This window comes from Pelecanus crispus, chromosome 3 (assembly GCF_030463565.1).
Source record: "Pelecanus crispus isolate bPelCri1 chromosome 3, bPelCri1.pri, whole genome shotgun sequence".
Taxonomy (NCBI): Eukaryota; Metazoa; Chordata; class Aves; order Pelecaniformes; family Pelecanidae; genus Pelecanus; species Pelecanus crispus.
In genome coordinates, this window is record NC_134645.1 from 23,612,194 (window position 1) to 23,628,309 (window position 16,116).

A 16,116-nucleotide genomic window follows, 5' to 3' on the forward strand; every position below is an offset into this window, starting at 1 on the left:
TCTCAACTTATTTTAATATAAATGTAATAAAATTGTGCATAATGCGTTCACAGTAAATACACACAATTATTTTCTTTAAGTCATTTCTGTTCCTCATGGTGTTAAGAAACTCCAGGATTTGTAGACTGTGACAAATCAATGGAAGTGCTGGAGTCCAGCAGCTCCTACAACCGAATCCATACAATTAGGGCAAGCATGAGAACATGTCTATACACACTGCCCCAGCATTACAGAATCCTTTCCAAACAATTCTTGGATTTGAGGGATTTGGTTTTAATTACACTGAACATAGGTCAAGAAAGCTTCAACTCAGCGCTAAACTGAACATGACACACAGCTGCAGGCTTTGTACCTACGAATAATCCAATCTTTTGCCTACCATGAGGTAAATACCTGCTTTTAGAAATGCCTCCTTTGGCTGTGAGGACTGATACTGCTGTCCCTCCAGTATTTGTGGGGTATCCTTGTATATATGGGGTACCAGCCTAAGCACCTGGCCAGGCACAGACACAGTGGGAAGTTTCATCTCTTGGACTTTGTGCACTGCCCTTAAAAGCTGCCTCCATCATCTCCTGCCAATTCTTGTCCCGCCCTGTAAAGGCTCACAAATCTGTCTTTAAGCCAATACACTGTCCGAACAACCCCATCCCTTCCAGGTCACAGCAGGCAAGGCAGCAGGCCCACCAAAACCACTGTAAAGGGCACAAGCCCAACCACTCTGGTATCTGCTGTAAAGTAATGTATCAGTATTTTCTAGGGGTATCACACTGAAGAACCACATGGAACTCACAAGCTACAGAAAGAGCAGCTACACTGAGCAAGTACTCCAGTCAGGTGCGTTTTCATGAAGTAAAGATGAAGTTACGTGCTTTCTTCCACAAAATTTGTTTAAATAGTCAGATCATTCAGATACATGACTTCCCTTCCTTCATCTGCCTCATACATGTGGGGTGCCAAAATCCCAAGCCACCAAGTCAAGATCTAGGTGAGCTTTTAAGATATGAGATCTCCAGCATGGTATGACTTGAGTATGTGGAAACATTTATAGTCACTCACTCCTAGCCGACACCTCACATCACCACTGTACCCAAGTGACTTCCCAGTGTTGAGTAAAGCAGGAAGTGGGCTGACTGCAGTTTAGTCTGGATGATACCATAGATTATGGGAAATAAAACTCAAAAAATGCCCATCACTTTTATTACTTGAGGAAACCCTACTCCATTTGTTTTTAGGGCTGTAGTTCAACAACTGGTTCTTGCAGAGGCAGTGCCAGCCTAACTCACACTCATGCTTCTGTTCCCTCACCACAACTTCCCTTACCTTGCCAAAACTATGCAACACACTACTGCAGAGAGTAGACCAGTACTAAGGAAAAAAAAAGAAAAAAAATCTTCACCCTGGGTTATTTTTCACCTGAACCAAGCTTTCTGACCTAAGCCACTCAACTGCTGCCTGAAGTAGCCCAAGTGAGAACACCAGGGCAAGCAGCATCGGATGTGGCATTGCTGCAGAAAGCAGTGCTTGTCAAACTCGGCCCCAAAGTTACACCACAGAAGTTACACTGCACGTACAGACAGCTGCAACAGCCGTGCTCACGTAATGGGAAGATGAAGGGCCTGATTCTCTTCCCAACCTGTATTTCTCTAAAGCACTCCAGCAGTATAACAGGGCTCCAAAGTGGGCATAAACTTATTACTGCACTGAAACCGCTGCAGTTCTTACAGGCGTTGATGCTCCTCTATAACTTACACCTACACATGCACTACAAGGACACAGCCGGGGTTTATATGGATGCTTCTAAAAAAACTGCAGAGGCGCTACTGAAGTTTGTATTTTTCCAGTCTTAGATAAATACGCAAGAGGTTAAATAACATACACGCTTTCTAACAAGCAAGAAACATTAGCCAGGCATCTGCTTCCAGGCACATGCAGGTACTTCAGTGCTTTTATGGATGTTTTAGAGGCACTGGACAATACTGTAGTTTCAGCTAAGGGGAAGCTATTATTTACCTTAAAACTTTCATTTGTATTGTGGTCAAAAGGCAACTCAACACTTTTTTAAATTTACTGAGATAGCAGGAAAAGCCAACCATAACAAAAACAAATTATTCTCTAGTGACTCCACTGTCTCTGCACACTTTGGGGTTTCTGGAGAGTGTTATTGGCAATGACCAAGTATACAGTGGGATAGTGCTTCATACACAGAGCAAAGACCATCAAGCCCTACATACAAAATAAAAAATACAAAATTCAGTTCACAGTCTGAGCTTTGTCTTTGTGATGACTAAGACAACACAAACACACTGCAGGGCTGCTAAGATTGCAGTAATTCAATTGTGTTTGCCCCTCACACATAGCAATTAATTTTGCTGACAACTAACTACAGATCGGAAAAGAAAAATATTCTTGTATATGCATTTATTGACAAAAAAAAAGCAATCTTTTCGTACTATTCCCCACGGCTGAAGAGTCCAGTGTCTCAGACCTGAAAATATTAATAAAAATCGTTAGTACCACTGAAAGTTTTCTCTTTCCCAGAAAACAAAAACCATTAAAAAGACTTGCTCCTCTACTTCACCAGTGGTTGTAGATTTTAATCTTTACGTTTATCAGTCAATACATCTCCAGGTGTCCTTTGCTTTAGGCATGTCACTCCTTTAAGTGCCTAACATACAGTCCACAGAATTTGATGTCCATTTAATTTTTATGGTGAAAACCAGTGAAAAGATATCTTTTATTACCTCTTTATTTCTCCAGTAACTAGAGCTGAATTTTTTTGGGGAGGCAGCAGCTTGAGACACATCTGCAAACTCTTATTTACAAGGGCTTGGGGCAAAGACTTAGGAAGCAGGCAATTAAATGAGTTAGCCAAAGAGAAGTCGATACAAACACATGCAATGCTTTTACAAGATTCTGTGAAAATAAGATTTTTTTAGGAGGTTAGCCAGCAGTATAACAGGTGAAGTCTGTGATCATGCTAAGTCAATCATGTATTTCCCCTTCCCTTCCGTGAAACTAGGATTCTCTGATACTTCACTAATCACAGAATACTGGACAAGGTGTGACTGCCTCGGACACAAACTGAGCTGAATATAGAAAATCCCTTAATTCTGTTTCTACTGCATTTTCTTGAAAAAAAACCATCCCTGATGAGCAGCCTCTGGAAGATTTTTGGTTACACAGCAGAAATTCACACAACCAAGAAATGTACTTCCCACCGACCTCTAAATGGTAATTAGTTGCTGTAACTTCCGGACTCTGAACACACAGACAAATTTAGCAATAGCCTTGGGCATGAAAGGCTTCATACAATTCACTGTCAATCTTCTACACAGGGTTGTCAGCACTGGGTTTTATCTTTAAAAGAACAATATCAAAATATTGGTTTCATACTTTGTGCTAGATAATCAAGGCAACTTATTGGAAAAGCAATTACATTTTTGACCTAGTTACGGTTTCTCTTAATACATTAGATATAGACTTTCTGACAGGACATTACAAATAGCTTGTTGCTCAATCAATAATTTTGACAGAACAGATGGGAAAATATTTAAACATCTAAACAAACTGTCTGCACACCTATGTTGTGAAAGAAAACTGAGAACTTGGATGCACCAATGTACTGTTAATTTAAGGGGAAAAAACTGTTTTCAATTAACCTTACAGTTCAGGTGGAGTGTATGTTCCTTAAGCATTCCCGGTAACCCTTCACACATTTTTATTGCTACAGTTGTTGGTCTGCTAACAAATATTCACCCACATATTATTCAACAAAAGTTAAAAAGTATATTTGGTAGAACTTTCTATCAGTTGTGATAACAACTACAACAATGAGAAAGTTTATAATCTAACACTAATGAACAAAGGTAATACACATTTCTTTATAGAAACAGACTTTTATCCAAATGTATAACAATCCTTCCTGCAGAAAGGTATGTTTGCCAAGTATCACACAAATTTAGTTACTATAGCTGTATCTTGGTATGAACAGTGAGAGTATTGCTGCGTCAATAATAAAAAACCACTTGAATGAATACTCATTGTTTTTATTATATAGAGCTGAAAAGACAAAACCTCAAGGTTATAGATACCCTGGGAAATGGATACCTGAGAACTAAGTCAAGGAAGAAAGTTTTCTATTACTGCTCTAATTTTCTACTGCTCTAATTTTTGCAGGTAGTTTTTGTCCATTTTGTATCTGGCTTGCACTGCTGTTTTAGTTCTGGTCCTAATGCAGACTATCTTCCTAATGCAGTTTTGTACAAGATATTTCTCCCATCTTACCTAGCTTTTTGTTATGTAACCTTAAAAAAAAAGGGCAAACTAAATTTTTTTCATTTGCTGGCACACATTGTGCTGCATCAGAAATGGTACATTCTGGTATAAATGTGAATTAAGCAAAGCCTCCCAGAGTAAAGACCATGCAATACTAATTAATGCGTTTAACCTCCTACAAGGGACTCTGACTTCAGTAGAATGTAAAATCTTAAAAAAAGTTAAGCTATTGCACATGAAAAAAGTATTGTAACAAAGGACTGTAAGAAGTCAATGGCAACCTTAGCAAGCAAAAAAAAAAACCAAACCCCAAAACAAAAACCCACCAAAAAACCAAACCAAACCAAACCAAACACACAAGAAAATAACCAAATCAGATCAAAAAGACCCCTCAAAAGTAAAACTTATTCAATGGAACAAAAAAAACCCAAAAACCAAAAACCAAAAAAACACCACCAAAAAACAAAACAAAACACCAGAAAGCTAGGATAGCTCCGTTCTAGCATTAACAGACACCTCTCACGGAAGGCGGCAAGTAAAAGCAAAAGATGATTTCAGTCTACAGAAAGATGGCACTCGTCTCTCATAACTCTACCAAATCTACCATTAGAAGAAAAACTGTGGACCTGTTCATATCTGTATTAATTATCACTGCACTAGCAGTAGTCTCCACAACATACACTGCCATAAGATGCAAGATGTGTAAGAAGTAATAAATAATGATAATACTGTGATATTTCTTTCTGGCTGCTCATTCTTCCTGAAATGATTTTGAATTTTTACTGATGTTAAACAGCATTTGTTCAGCTTTTGTTTATGCTTCATTACTCTTGGAAAAACGAAAGGCTTTTGCTGAGATGGAAATAATGTTTGCATTGATTAAATGAAAATTAATGAAAAAAGCTTCATGCATGTTATTGAGACAGTCTTTGTAAGAATTGTCATACTTAGTTTTACAAAAAAATGTGGGGTTTATTAGAAAATTGCTCTCTGCTTTAAAGTTCTGGTTTGAATACAACAGCTTATTTATGGGCAGTGTGGAGCTAATCTGTTTTCTAGTCTTTTGTTTGTTGTATTATTTTTGCATATTTGTTACATCTTTCCCCTTGAGAAGTCTGATACTGCATGCGGACAATTAGTTTTTGTGTCTGGTGAGATTAACCAGATTGCATGAAAATTCAAATTCTTGTTACATCATTGGTTATCTGGCTTCAGGAGAAATTCTAACTCTTGTGCTAATTTATCTGTTGTTGTAGCAACTCTTCTGTATGTGTAACTGAGCAATGCTTTCATACCCCCATCTAAATGCTCCCCATCTTTTGGTGTTGACGCTGGTTCTCACCAGTAAATGATGTTCTGCTCTGGATACCCTGCTCTGTCCACATTCCATCATGTTCAGCTCAGGGCCCCGCTGGCAATGCCAAGCTGACAAAAATGCCCAAATTCAAATCACTAGCATTTTTGATGACTTAGGAGCATGAGATAACACAATGTGGTACGCTAAAATATAGTAACTAATAACAAAACAGAAAAAAGACGACATTTGAATTTTCATGAGGTGCTAGCTTTTCAAGATAAAACAACTTTTTGCATTTCCATTTCCTTTCAATGTAAAAATGTAAGTTCGTGCTTGGAATTCTAGTGTAAAGAGAAAATTCCATATTGTGAATCTCCCATAAATCAGAAGGGAAAATATTCTCAGGCATAGATGTTATTCCTCCTCACACCCCCCACTGGTCCTCACCCAGAAATAAAATGTAGCCAAATATACAACAGACAGCTGTTCAAGAGCACACGCCAACACTAAACCACATTTCCACAGGTAAAATAAATTCTATTGTGCCTCTGCTAAGAATCAGATTATGCATGAAGCGTCTAGGTAAACAGAGAGTAAATAGACTTGAACTACCCTTTTGAAGCCAAAAGAAAATTAGTTAAGCAAAACACAACAACATAACTACAGTGTTTGGGTACCAAGCAAACTAACTATACTTTCAGGAGAATGATTACAAGTTATCAGAAGCTGGGGCTTCTTGGTTTTAAGTAAAAGCCAACGACCAAAAGCAAAGCATTCTGCCTCACTAGGAAGCAGTAATGTCTCGTACTATAGGTTAAGACAAACACCTACTCAAATATAAAAAGAAAAAAATAATTATGGCATCAGTGTTGGTAGAAGATTTAGCAATTAAGTATTCACCAGATTAGATACTTTTTATTTTATGGAATAAAATACATCTCATCATTGACATTTTTTAAAAAGGAATCTTTCTTTGTTTATGTAACTCAATAGATATGAATGTTAAGACCCCATTAAACTAATGCAAATAAATAAGCAAATCTTCAGTTCTCATAGTAGGGTAGGTCCTTGGATGTGATGGTCCACACATCAAAGATGATTTTTTTTGTTGTTGTTGATTCTTCTCTAGTTACTTAGCTTTATATTTGCCTATATGGCAAAGAGGTAATGCTGCCTGTTACAATCAGTTTTAGTCATACGACTATGCCCATTACACACATGATTTATTTACCATTGTAATAAGAAGGTTAAAATCTTTCTTGTGATATCAGAAGAAAAATATTATCACAACCTGCAACACTATCAATATGTGACATCAAAGAATGACCCTTTTGACAGCATTCTTTGAGCATAGAACACAATTGATTTGAATGCATCATTGTAAAAGGAAGAAAGAGTATAACTACCACTTTTCCAAGTCTCTGGCCGATAAAAACTAATGTTCTATCCTTAGACAAAACACTATATAACATACCTTCCTAAATATACACTGAATACTCATAGGTTCCAATTCTTTTTATCAGTAAAGTTTTTTGGGGGTTGGAGGTGGGGGGGGGCACTCTATTTTGTTCATTCTAACTTGGCGATCAAAGAATTTTTATTTTTACACTATTACAGAAGTGCATTTTTCTAGGTTTCCAAAACCACCTTATTCAACCTTCCCCATCTGTCACCATCTGCTTCTTTTTAGCATGTACTTTTTGTGTGATCACATAAGCATGTGAAAAATAACTAACATTCAGATGATTGTCTGCTGGTACATTTGAGGACTGGGCATAATAAAAGTGAACTGCCAAAACGTACTTAACACTTCTAATTTTGTTGGGTCTTGCATGTAAGCTACATTTGATTTTCAAACTGTTTTACAGTTGGAAAGTTGATCAGGTACTCTAACTCAACAGTAAAACTGAGACTACATAATTAGCTCAGCACTAAAAAGATTATATTCAAAGAGAGGAACAAAACCCAGAAATACATCCACACGAGTTCACACATCCATCTTGACTGAGTCTGTCTGCACAATGTTGCCTGAGGCATAGGATAAGATGCTACAAGCAGCCTACTTCTGGACAGTCACAGCCTGTGTCTTCTCTCCAAGCTACCACAGGACAAGGAATAAAGGACTCTCGTTAACTACAAGGGTGCATGAAATCTTATGGAAATGCTGCAGAAGCAAAGACACTAAGGCAAGGGCAGAAATGCGTAGAAATGCATAGAAATGCGATGCAATTCCTTAACAATGCAGCGCAGCAGGTACTGCTTCTAGGTGCGACGTAACTGGAAATTGCCATCAAGGCACAGAAGCTGAATGGTGGAGGTATCTGTTTCCAGAACTCTATCATGCTTCAGCACAGCATTTCTGCTTGTAAATGCACTTCTTAACACAGTTTTAATGTGAAAATAACAAAGCAGGTCTAAAGCTAGAGAAACAAACTTACCTCCCACCCCCCAACAATACATTAACCACACTCTAAGAGAATTTTATGTATGAAATTCTTTCTGTCTTGTTAGAGCACCACTACAGGCCTCTCAGGTCTCTAACAAAACCACTATGAACCAGAATACTAATATATGTATATCAACACAGACAATTTGGTGGAGTCTCTCATCATCCCTTCTCTAAAAAAAGAATTAACAGAAGTGAAGAAAATAAAAAGAAGCCCAAGAACAACAGGAACTACCCCTTCCCCTAAATAAAACCAAAAAGCCACCGACAATCAATCTTCATTAATGCTCACCAGAGGTAACCAAGTATGAGTGAGAACTTGCTCTCTAGAGCATGATGGAAGACCAAGCCTAACATAAAGTTCCTTTTCCACTGTCTGTCTTTACAGTATTGTTCCAACTCTTAGATGTTCATACTGGTCTTAAAGCCTTGTGAATGCAGATGCCATCTAGGAGCATCTTAACAGCTGCTTTCCCTTAATTTGTGCCATTTTCCACAAATTCCCTTTTCCCCTATTTACCTTGTCTATCCAGTAGTTCTAGAGGTGGAAAATAATGGCACATACCTATTATTTATATAAAAGTTGCACAGAATTTCAGAAAGCACATTACTTCAATGCTTCAATTATCTTTAAATTCAAATGAAATTTAAAGGAAAAGGAGATAAAAAGGAAACTGCATAAGCCACAACAAAAATTATTCTGTTCTTCAGTTCCTCTATATTCCTAACCAAACAACTCTCCAGCAAGCTCCTCTTCATTTTAAGTTGCTCATCAATTTCTCCTGCCTTTTATGCTTCTCTGCAAAACATTCTGTTAGTTTCTATTAAGAGAAAATTAACAAAACACCATAGATGTCTTTAGTCCAGCCTCTTTCCTGCCCACAACCTCATTTTTCCCCATAAGGAAAACCTTCTCATCTCTAAGCTGTGATTTCTGGACTATCAATCTACCTGTGAGATCATTAGATTCATTTCATGAATTCCTTTTACCTCCTGTTAGCCTCCCTTGCTAGCCTCCTCCTTGTTTTACTCAACTTCTTTTCTCTCCCCCATTAAAAAGGAAAAAAAAAAAAAAAACTAGAAGAAAAGAAAAGAAAATGTCCTCGGCTATATTACCCATGCAACTTCATTTTCTCTGTAGTGTAACATGCTGCTCTTTTTACATCTTCACCTTAGCTAATCTCTCTCAATTGGCCTGCCACAGATTATCCATGATGTTGGCTACTTTCATAAAGTTCTTAGCAAACAAGCACCTTCATGCTTTTCCCCACACCTGAAGGAGCTCTTCTGTAACACTCACACTGCAACTTCTACCTGCATTAAAATCCCTGTTTAAAACACTGCTTCGCCATGATGCCTGCAAAAACTGAAAACATCAATTTCCATGCTAGCCTGTGTCAGTGCATTTCAGTGGTTCCCTCTCTGCCTATAAATCACTTAGTTTCAACTCATATCAGATGAGCTATGCGGCAGATCGTCATATTCTCAGTCCAAAAATTTACCAGACTGCCTTTGGCAAATATCCTGATCCAATACAAGCAAGCATTACAAGAACAAAATAAAGGTATAGCTGCACCAGTGACAAAATGCTTTTTCTGCCTCTACCACAACATTTTATAATCTGCATATACCACAACATTCTTAGAAAATTCAACTTCAATTCCTGTAAACATGGGAGAAGTGTTTTTTCTTGCTATAACCATGCCTGCAGTACAGGGTACCATGTTTCCCCTTGCTGAAATTCAGCCACTGAACTTTGATGGCCAAGTTCTAGATTTTGGGTCACCCCTACATCAAAGCCGTATCCTTCCCAAAAAGAAAAGCTGTAAGAAAGAAATTAAGTGAAAAGTGAGGAAAGACAGCAGTTGCTTCCTGATAAAAGAGTTTTACCTTTCATTTCTCTGAGATAAAACTCAGGGAAATAATTGATTACATATGATCGCACTCCCATTTCTAAAAGAAGGATCACAAAAAAAAAAAAAAAAAAAAAAAGGCCAAACAAGCATTGTGTAACTGATCTTAATATTTCCTTCATGTCCACTGGTCTCATTTTAAAGTAAGTTATAAGACATGCAGATCTTCTCATGCCTACGGACAAAGGCTATGAATCTAGTCTGGTCTTATTTATTGTCACATACCTTTAAGTGATAGCAACCACATAAACTATATTGAAATGGTCTTGCTATATTTTTTTAAAAATAAGACTACTGTTCTTACAGGAATGCATTCATCCATCTAGTCTGTACTTTTATGCTAATAAAACTTAACGAGGTCCTACCATTTTCCCTGTTATTAGAATACACCTAAATATCATTGATCATCTACATCCCTGAAAAGTCATTTGACTGATTATCCATGAAGTCCCTTACTGATCATCCATGAAGTCCCTTACAGAATTGTTCATAGCCAAAACATCTTCTCTCCTGTTATTAAAAAGATTAAAAGCTTCAAAATGAATTTCTGCCATTTAAACTTGTATCTCCCGTGACACCAAAACTTAATACCACAGCGACTGCCCTGCTATAACTAAGACTGCACTTAGTCCCAAGAACTTAAACTGAAATGCAGAGAGTATTGCAAAACTGCAATCTCATATAAGAAATAACCCTTATAAATGATCAGAGCTGCAAGAACTTTTATTTCTCTGCCCAAGTAGCTTCATTTCCTGAATCTTCTATTAAAGAAAGTCTGTAGAGGTCTGTATCTTTATTAGCAGTTCTTTGATCCTTGACAATCAACTGAAAACTATCAAAATCCAAACTGCTTTTAAATGTCTCACAGGTATATTTACAAGTACAAGTACTTTCTCAGTTTTATTCTTTCTTTATTAAGCAAGTCATACTGTCTGGAAAAGACATATGGTCCTGTCCTGCCTTTGCCACTGCAAAACTGCAAAAGAAACATTTTGTGGGTTTTTTCCTGAAAAAAATCAAAGAATACATCTGTGTTTCCTAAATGGGATCACAATTCATCCTTTTCTCATTGGATTTATGTTTATTCTCTGACACCACAATGATCTCTAATGTGACAGCTTACTTTGAAGGATAACAATGGAAACAGACTCCTAAGAAACAGGGAGTTTTTTCCTGTAAACTACAAAGGAATGAGAAATTATAAACTATTTTATACCTTTCAAATGGGGAATACTGCAGATTCTTAGGGCAGAGGGAAATATTAACTATTACCACTACACTTACACACAAAAAAAAAGAGGCTTGCATTAGTTCTATTGCAGATGATAAAGGAATTTCACTATTTATCAGATAACCAAATTATTCTCAAAAGACTATATAATTTCACAAATAAAAAGCTACTCACTCACTCTTCAGTAATTGTGACCAAAATGTACATCTGTATGGTAAACATGTATAAGCCCTGCTACTTGACAGTGGCAACTATTTTATTCCTAGGGGACGCATTCATACCCTACCATCTTTTATGCTTGGCACATAACTATGTAAGACAAGCACAGGAAGTGCTATTTTAGTTTTCTTTAAACTGTAGAATACGGGCGTTGGATAACAGGGAAGGACTAGGAGAGGACAACAGGAAGGGAATGTACCTGTGGACCACCTAGCTGGAAGCCCTGCACACCCTTGTAACAGCACAGTGCTTGTGCTTGTTACACATAAACTTCCAGGTGGGTGTCATGAAAGATAAATCAGTGATGGTCCAGAGAAGTAATTCTAGCTCCGAAGATGAAAATCGGCTCCAACCTGGCAATCTCATTACATTTTTTTCCTGTGGCTCACCATCCACTTGATCACATGGACAGGGGCATTTTCCTCGATCTGCCAGGTATCAGCACAGTCAGTCTCAGGTCCTATATGAAAGGTCAGGCCCTATCAACGTGAGATCAAAGAGTCTTTTCAACAGAGGATGGGAAGGACTACTTTGATCTCAGAAACAAGGTTTGCAGGGAAAACGCAGCAACAGGTATGCGTATTTTCTGATTAAGAGTAATTCTGAAGTCACCTTGAGAAGTAATTCTGTATGGATCCACAAGGACACCTTCACCTGAGAGAATGTCATGCAAGGAAGAAATCCACCTTACCCTAGCTTAGCTACTTCCCTGTTTTCCTGTTGGAAGCAACTGCAATCTAGTTTTTGCAAAAAGATGGAATAGTGAGCAGGACACTATGTCTCAAACAATGGTCCAAAAAGCATTTGGAGAACCAAGCTCAAGTTCTTGTTCGGAACTGAATCCACAACACTGAATTAATACAAAAGAAAATATTAAGTCAGTTCTCAGGCTAGGTATAGATTCCTGCCAGTGCAAGGTTCCTGGGTCAGCTGCTTCCTGGCTGGTAGGCAGCAACCTCAGCAACACGGCTGGTAGACAGCAACCTCACCCCCTGCGTGTTACACAGTACACTGTCCTAGCATCCTCTACCACCAGCCAACAAGCACATGGGAAACTGAACCAAAAGGCCTGCAGAAGGGATGCACCCATCACAACAGACCTAGATGAAAGAGGAGGATGCAAGAGTGCTATTAAAAGGACAGATGCTGAATGGATTTCTCCACATAACTGGAGAATATCTTGCTTCTAAAGAAAGACTAAAAGATACCTGCCTTTACACTTACCACAACCAGGCAAAACAAAGTATATGCTGCCATTTGTCTTGGGATAAACAAGCAGGAATTCACCGTGGTAACAGGACTAAAGTCCAGCTGTAACATTAGGTTCTCATGATCTGCAATTTATCAAAAGATAGTAAGTCTTTGGCATCTGGTAATGACTTCTGTGGCCTAAACTGCAACAGGAAGTGATTTTTGCGCACTCATTCTCTGACACATGCACATGAATAGTCTGGAGGGCCCAGTCTCTTGATGGTCCCTTTATTGGTCAGCTGTCCCAGGTATAAAAATAGATAGTTGTCTCAGGTGAGCAACTATCCAGCCAATATACTGGTAAACACTATTGTAGCAGCAGAGGGTATGAAGGGCAAGTTTATTTTTTGCAATGCTGTCCAGATACTGCTAACTTCACCCTTTTAAATAAGAGTGTGTGGATAAAGGTGTTGAGTCTTCTTACACTGTATCAGTAACATGTCTAGGATGCTTGCTCTAAACCCTTTACCTCTGAGGTAAAAGGGAATGAGTTCTGTGGTTCCCAGGGTTAATGAAGAGTCAATTTCCTTCAAGACAGATTGGTAGAGGGTGGGTCTCCAAAAATACTCATAATGGGAGGTAGAGGAGAGGAGAGTGACTGCTAAAGAACAGAAATGCAAACTGGATCAACTAACTTGTGGTAAGTGTCTAAAACCCAGAATGATCCCTTGCCAAGTTCAATGGAAGAGAGCTAACATGTTTCCAAAAGTGAGAGATGGAGAAGCAGATGAAAGCAACTGAATGGGGTATTTGCACTCTTTGAGAATGTTTTCAAGACTGCTGACAAGAAGACAATGAGGGGGTAAGAGCTGGCAATGACACCTGTAGTCTATGCCAGTGTTGACAGTATCTTCCCTTGTGTTCTCCTTGTTGCTGGAACAGATTCTGGGTGTGGAACAGAAGGAAAGTGGCCACTGTACCAAGCCAAACAGGCGGATCTGCAACTTCTTCGAAGTAGCCATAAAAGATTCAAAGCAGGCTAAGAATAGTTCTGCAATCCTTAAATGTAGATAACTGCTGAGTGTCCCTGCACTAAACACAAAGGACATGTCAGAAATTGCCAAACAGGATAGCAACAATCTGCATCCAAGTCTTCCTTCGAATCTATGGGATGGGATTCTGCAAAGGAGACCAGGTATCAGTGAGTTTGTCTGCCTAGCAAGATCAGCTGGTGACTCACCAAACAGCTGAAATGAACACACTTCACCAACCAGAATTATTTAGGTACTTCAAACCTGCAGTGTGAGAGCATGACTGCTCAGATTTCTCTTCACTGATGAAAGAATCAAGGAAGATGGAACCAGATGAATGAAGAGAAAGATTGGCTCCTAAGAATACTGGTATTTCCTTTACAGTTACAGAAGAACGTATCAAAAGATCTTGCTATGATCCAAAATGGTTTCATTGACTCTACATACCATACTAACTTATAACCAACTATTAGCATTTTCAATTTCCTCCCTGAATGCAAACTGGAAGAGACTTCAAATTTGCTTTAAGAGATTTAGAAAGACTCTCAAACCGACAAACCTGACCATCCTAAAATCTTCATCTCCAGCCAGCAGTATCCAGAAGGTGATGTGTACCAGTTTCCTTGACATCCCTTAAGATTAAGGTTCAGAATAAGAAATGAAAGGCAATCTAAACTTGCTTGTTGAAGTAGACTCCAGGGCTTGTTGCTGCTACTCAGGATTCAATACTCCTGAAAATAAGAGGGTAACAAGCTATGTTGAATCAGTGCCTCCTCACCTCCTCCCTTTAAACTAAGGCACATTCTTCTTCAAAGATGATATGCAAAAGAGACTTTCTGGTGGTGCTGAGTTGCTGCAAGAGGTGGGGAATCCCTTCTTAAAACAATGGTAGGACTGAAGGGCCTTGTAAAGCCCTTTAGGTTGACTAGAAAGTTGTCTCAGTATCAGGTGTGTACTATGTCAATTAGCAATCTTGAATGCTGACAAGAATGGAAATATGGCCTAATTCAGCAGCCACAGAATCCTTGGCATTAAATAAAAAAAAAAAAAAGCTGTCTTTCATGTCAATACTGGAGTTGTATTTGGCAACCCCAGGGGAGAGGCAGAATGACATTTCTGAGCAGCACAATCAGTACACTGTTGACTGAAGCGAGACAGGACAAAACCACGATTTTCAGAGTGCTTCCCTCACTTTTTTTCAGTAGTCATCCGTGGCAGAGCTGTTGGCACTAATACTGGAGCAGATCATTTGGGTGACTTGAGCTTCCACAACAGATTCTCAAGTGGCCAAAGCAGAGCTGCAAAGGGAACCAAAACGTCCTTGTGTCCATCTTTTTATCAATCCTCGAGAAGCATGATCTCTACCATAGCTAATGGTAGAGATCCCATACTCTGGGACGCCACTTCTGCTTACATAGTAGGAAACAGCTAAGTTTTGGTGCCCACCTCAACCAGTTCTGAGGTTGATACACTCAACTGTTTTTAGCAGAAATATCTAAAATTTCAACTCCCTCTCCCAGCAGCTGGGGAGTTCAGATAAAACCCAGCAAACTCAGTACCCTCTTATTCCCCCTCGCCTCCACTGAGGCTATATAAACACTAGTTATACAGCTCAGTTAAGCAGGATCATATGTTCCAAGTGACAGACAGATGGAAGATTATTTTTGTAGAAATCATCGGAAGATAAAAACTTTAAGAGGAACGCAAACATGAGAAGGAAAATGCACGTTGGAGGCCTTTTTAAACACTAAGAAGCACAGCATCAATATACATACAATCACCACAAAGAATAGTACCACATACAATTCTGAGTAACAACTGCATAGTATTAATCAGGTAGACTGTCAGTTCTTTACTACAATGAACAGTTTTCAGCATACAAACATCACAGTCTAAAATTAAATGGAAAATAAACATTTTATACTGTATTACAAGAATATACTCTAAATCATACCTCAGGTGCCAGGTATTCTGGAGTACCACAGAACGTTTTCATAGTGGCTGCGTCTGTGATTCCTTCTTTGCAAAGTCCAAAATCTGTAATTTTTATGTGTCCATCTTTATCCAACATTAGATTTTCTAACTGTGTGTTGGGGAAAAAAATGTTCCCTTAGTATTTCTTAACAGGACAGGCTGATGCATTACATCAATTTTGTAAAAACGATACAGAGTTATTACTTGCAATAGAATGTAATTTGTTTGTAATTTAAAAAAAATAAATTACAGCATCTATTAAATTACAATGTTTAACAATGTTTACTGTTATACAATTTAAATAGTTATTTAATACTTTAATACAGTTTACAATAGTAAATCCCAGATCAATGAGAGTGTGACCTTTCATTCTGAAGTTTTACAAGGTTGGTGCATCTTCCATAGAATGAAAGCAAAATAATTTTCTAAATATTCTGAAGATATAATCAAGTAATTCAAGGTCACAATCATGACTCCCATTTGGTAAGACTTCATAGGTTTCCTTTGCTGTAACACGACCTTCATTTACCAAGATGCGT

The 16,116-nt window shown here is 38.3% G+C and overlaps 1 protein-coding gene across 1 annotated transcript in view; it reads right to left on the reverse strand.

The window, feature by feature from the left end:
• The window catches only part of AKT3 (AKT serine/threonine kinase 3), a 73,141-nt gene that overhangs the window by 19,548 nt on the left and 37,477 nt on the right, over positions 1–16,116 (reverse strand). The window contains exon 9 of the mRNA XM_009484831.2: positions 15,558–15,686. Within this exon, the coding sequence (XP_009483106.1) occupies positions 15,558–15,686 (129 nt within the window). The remainder of the gene's footprint in view (positions 1–15,557; positions 15,687–16,116) is intronic.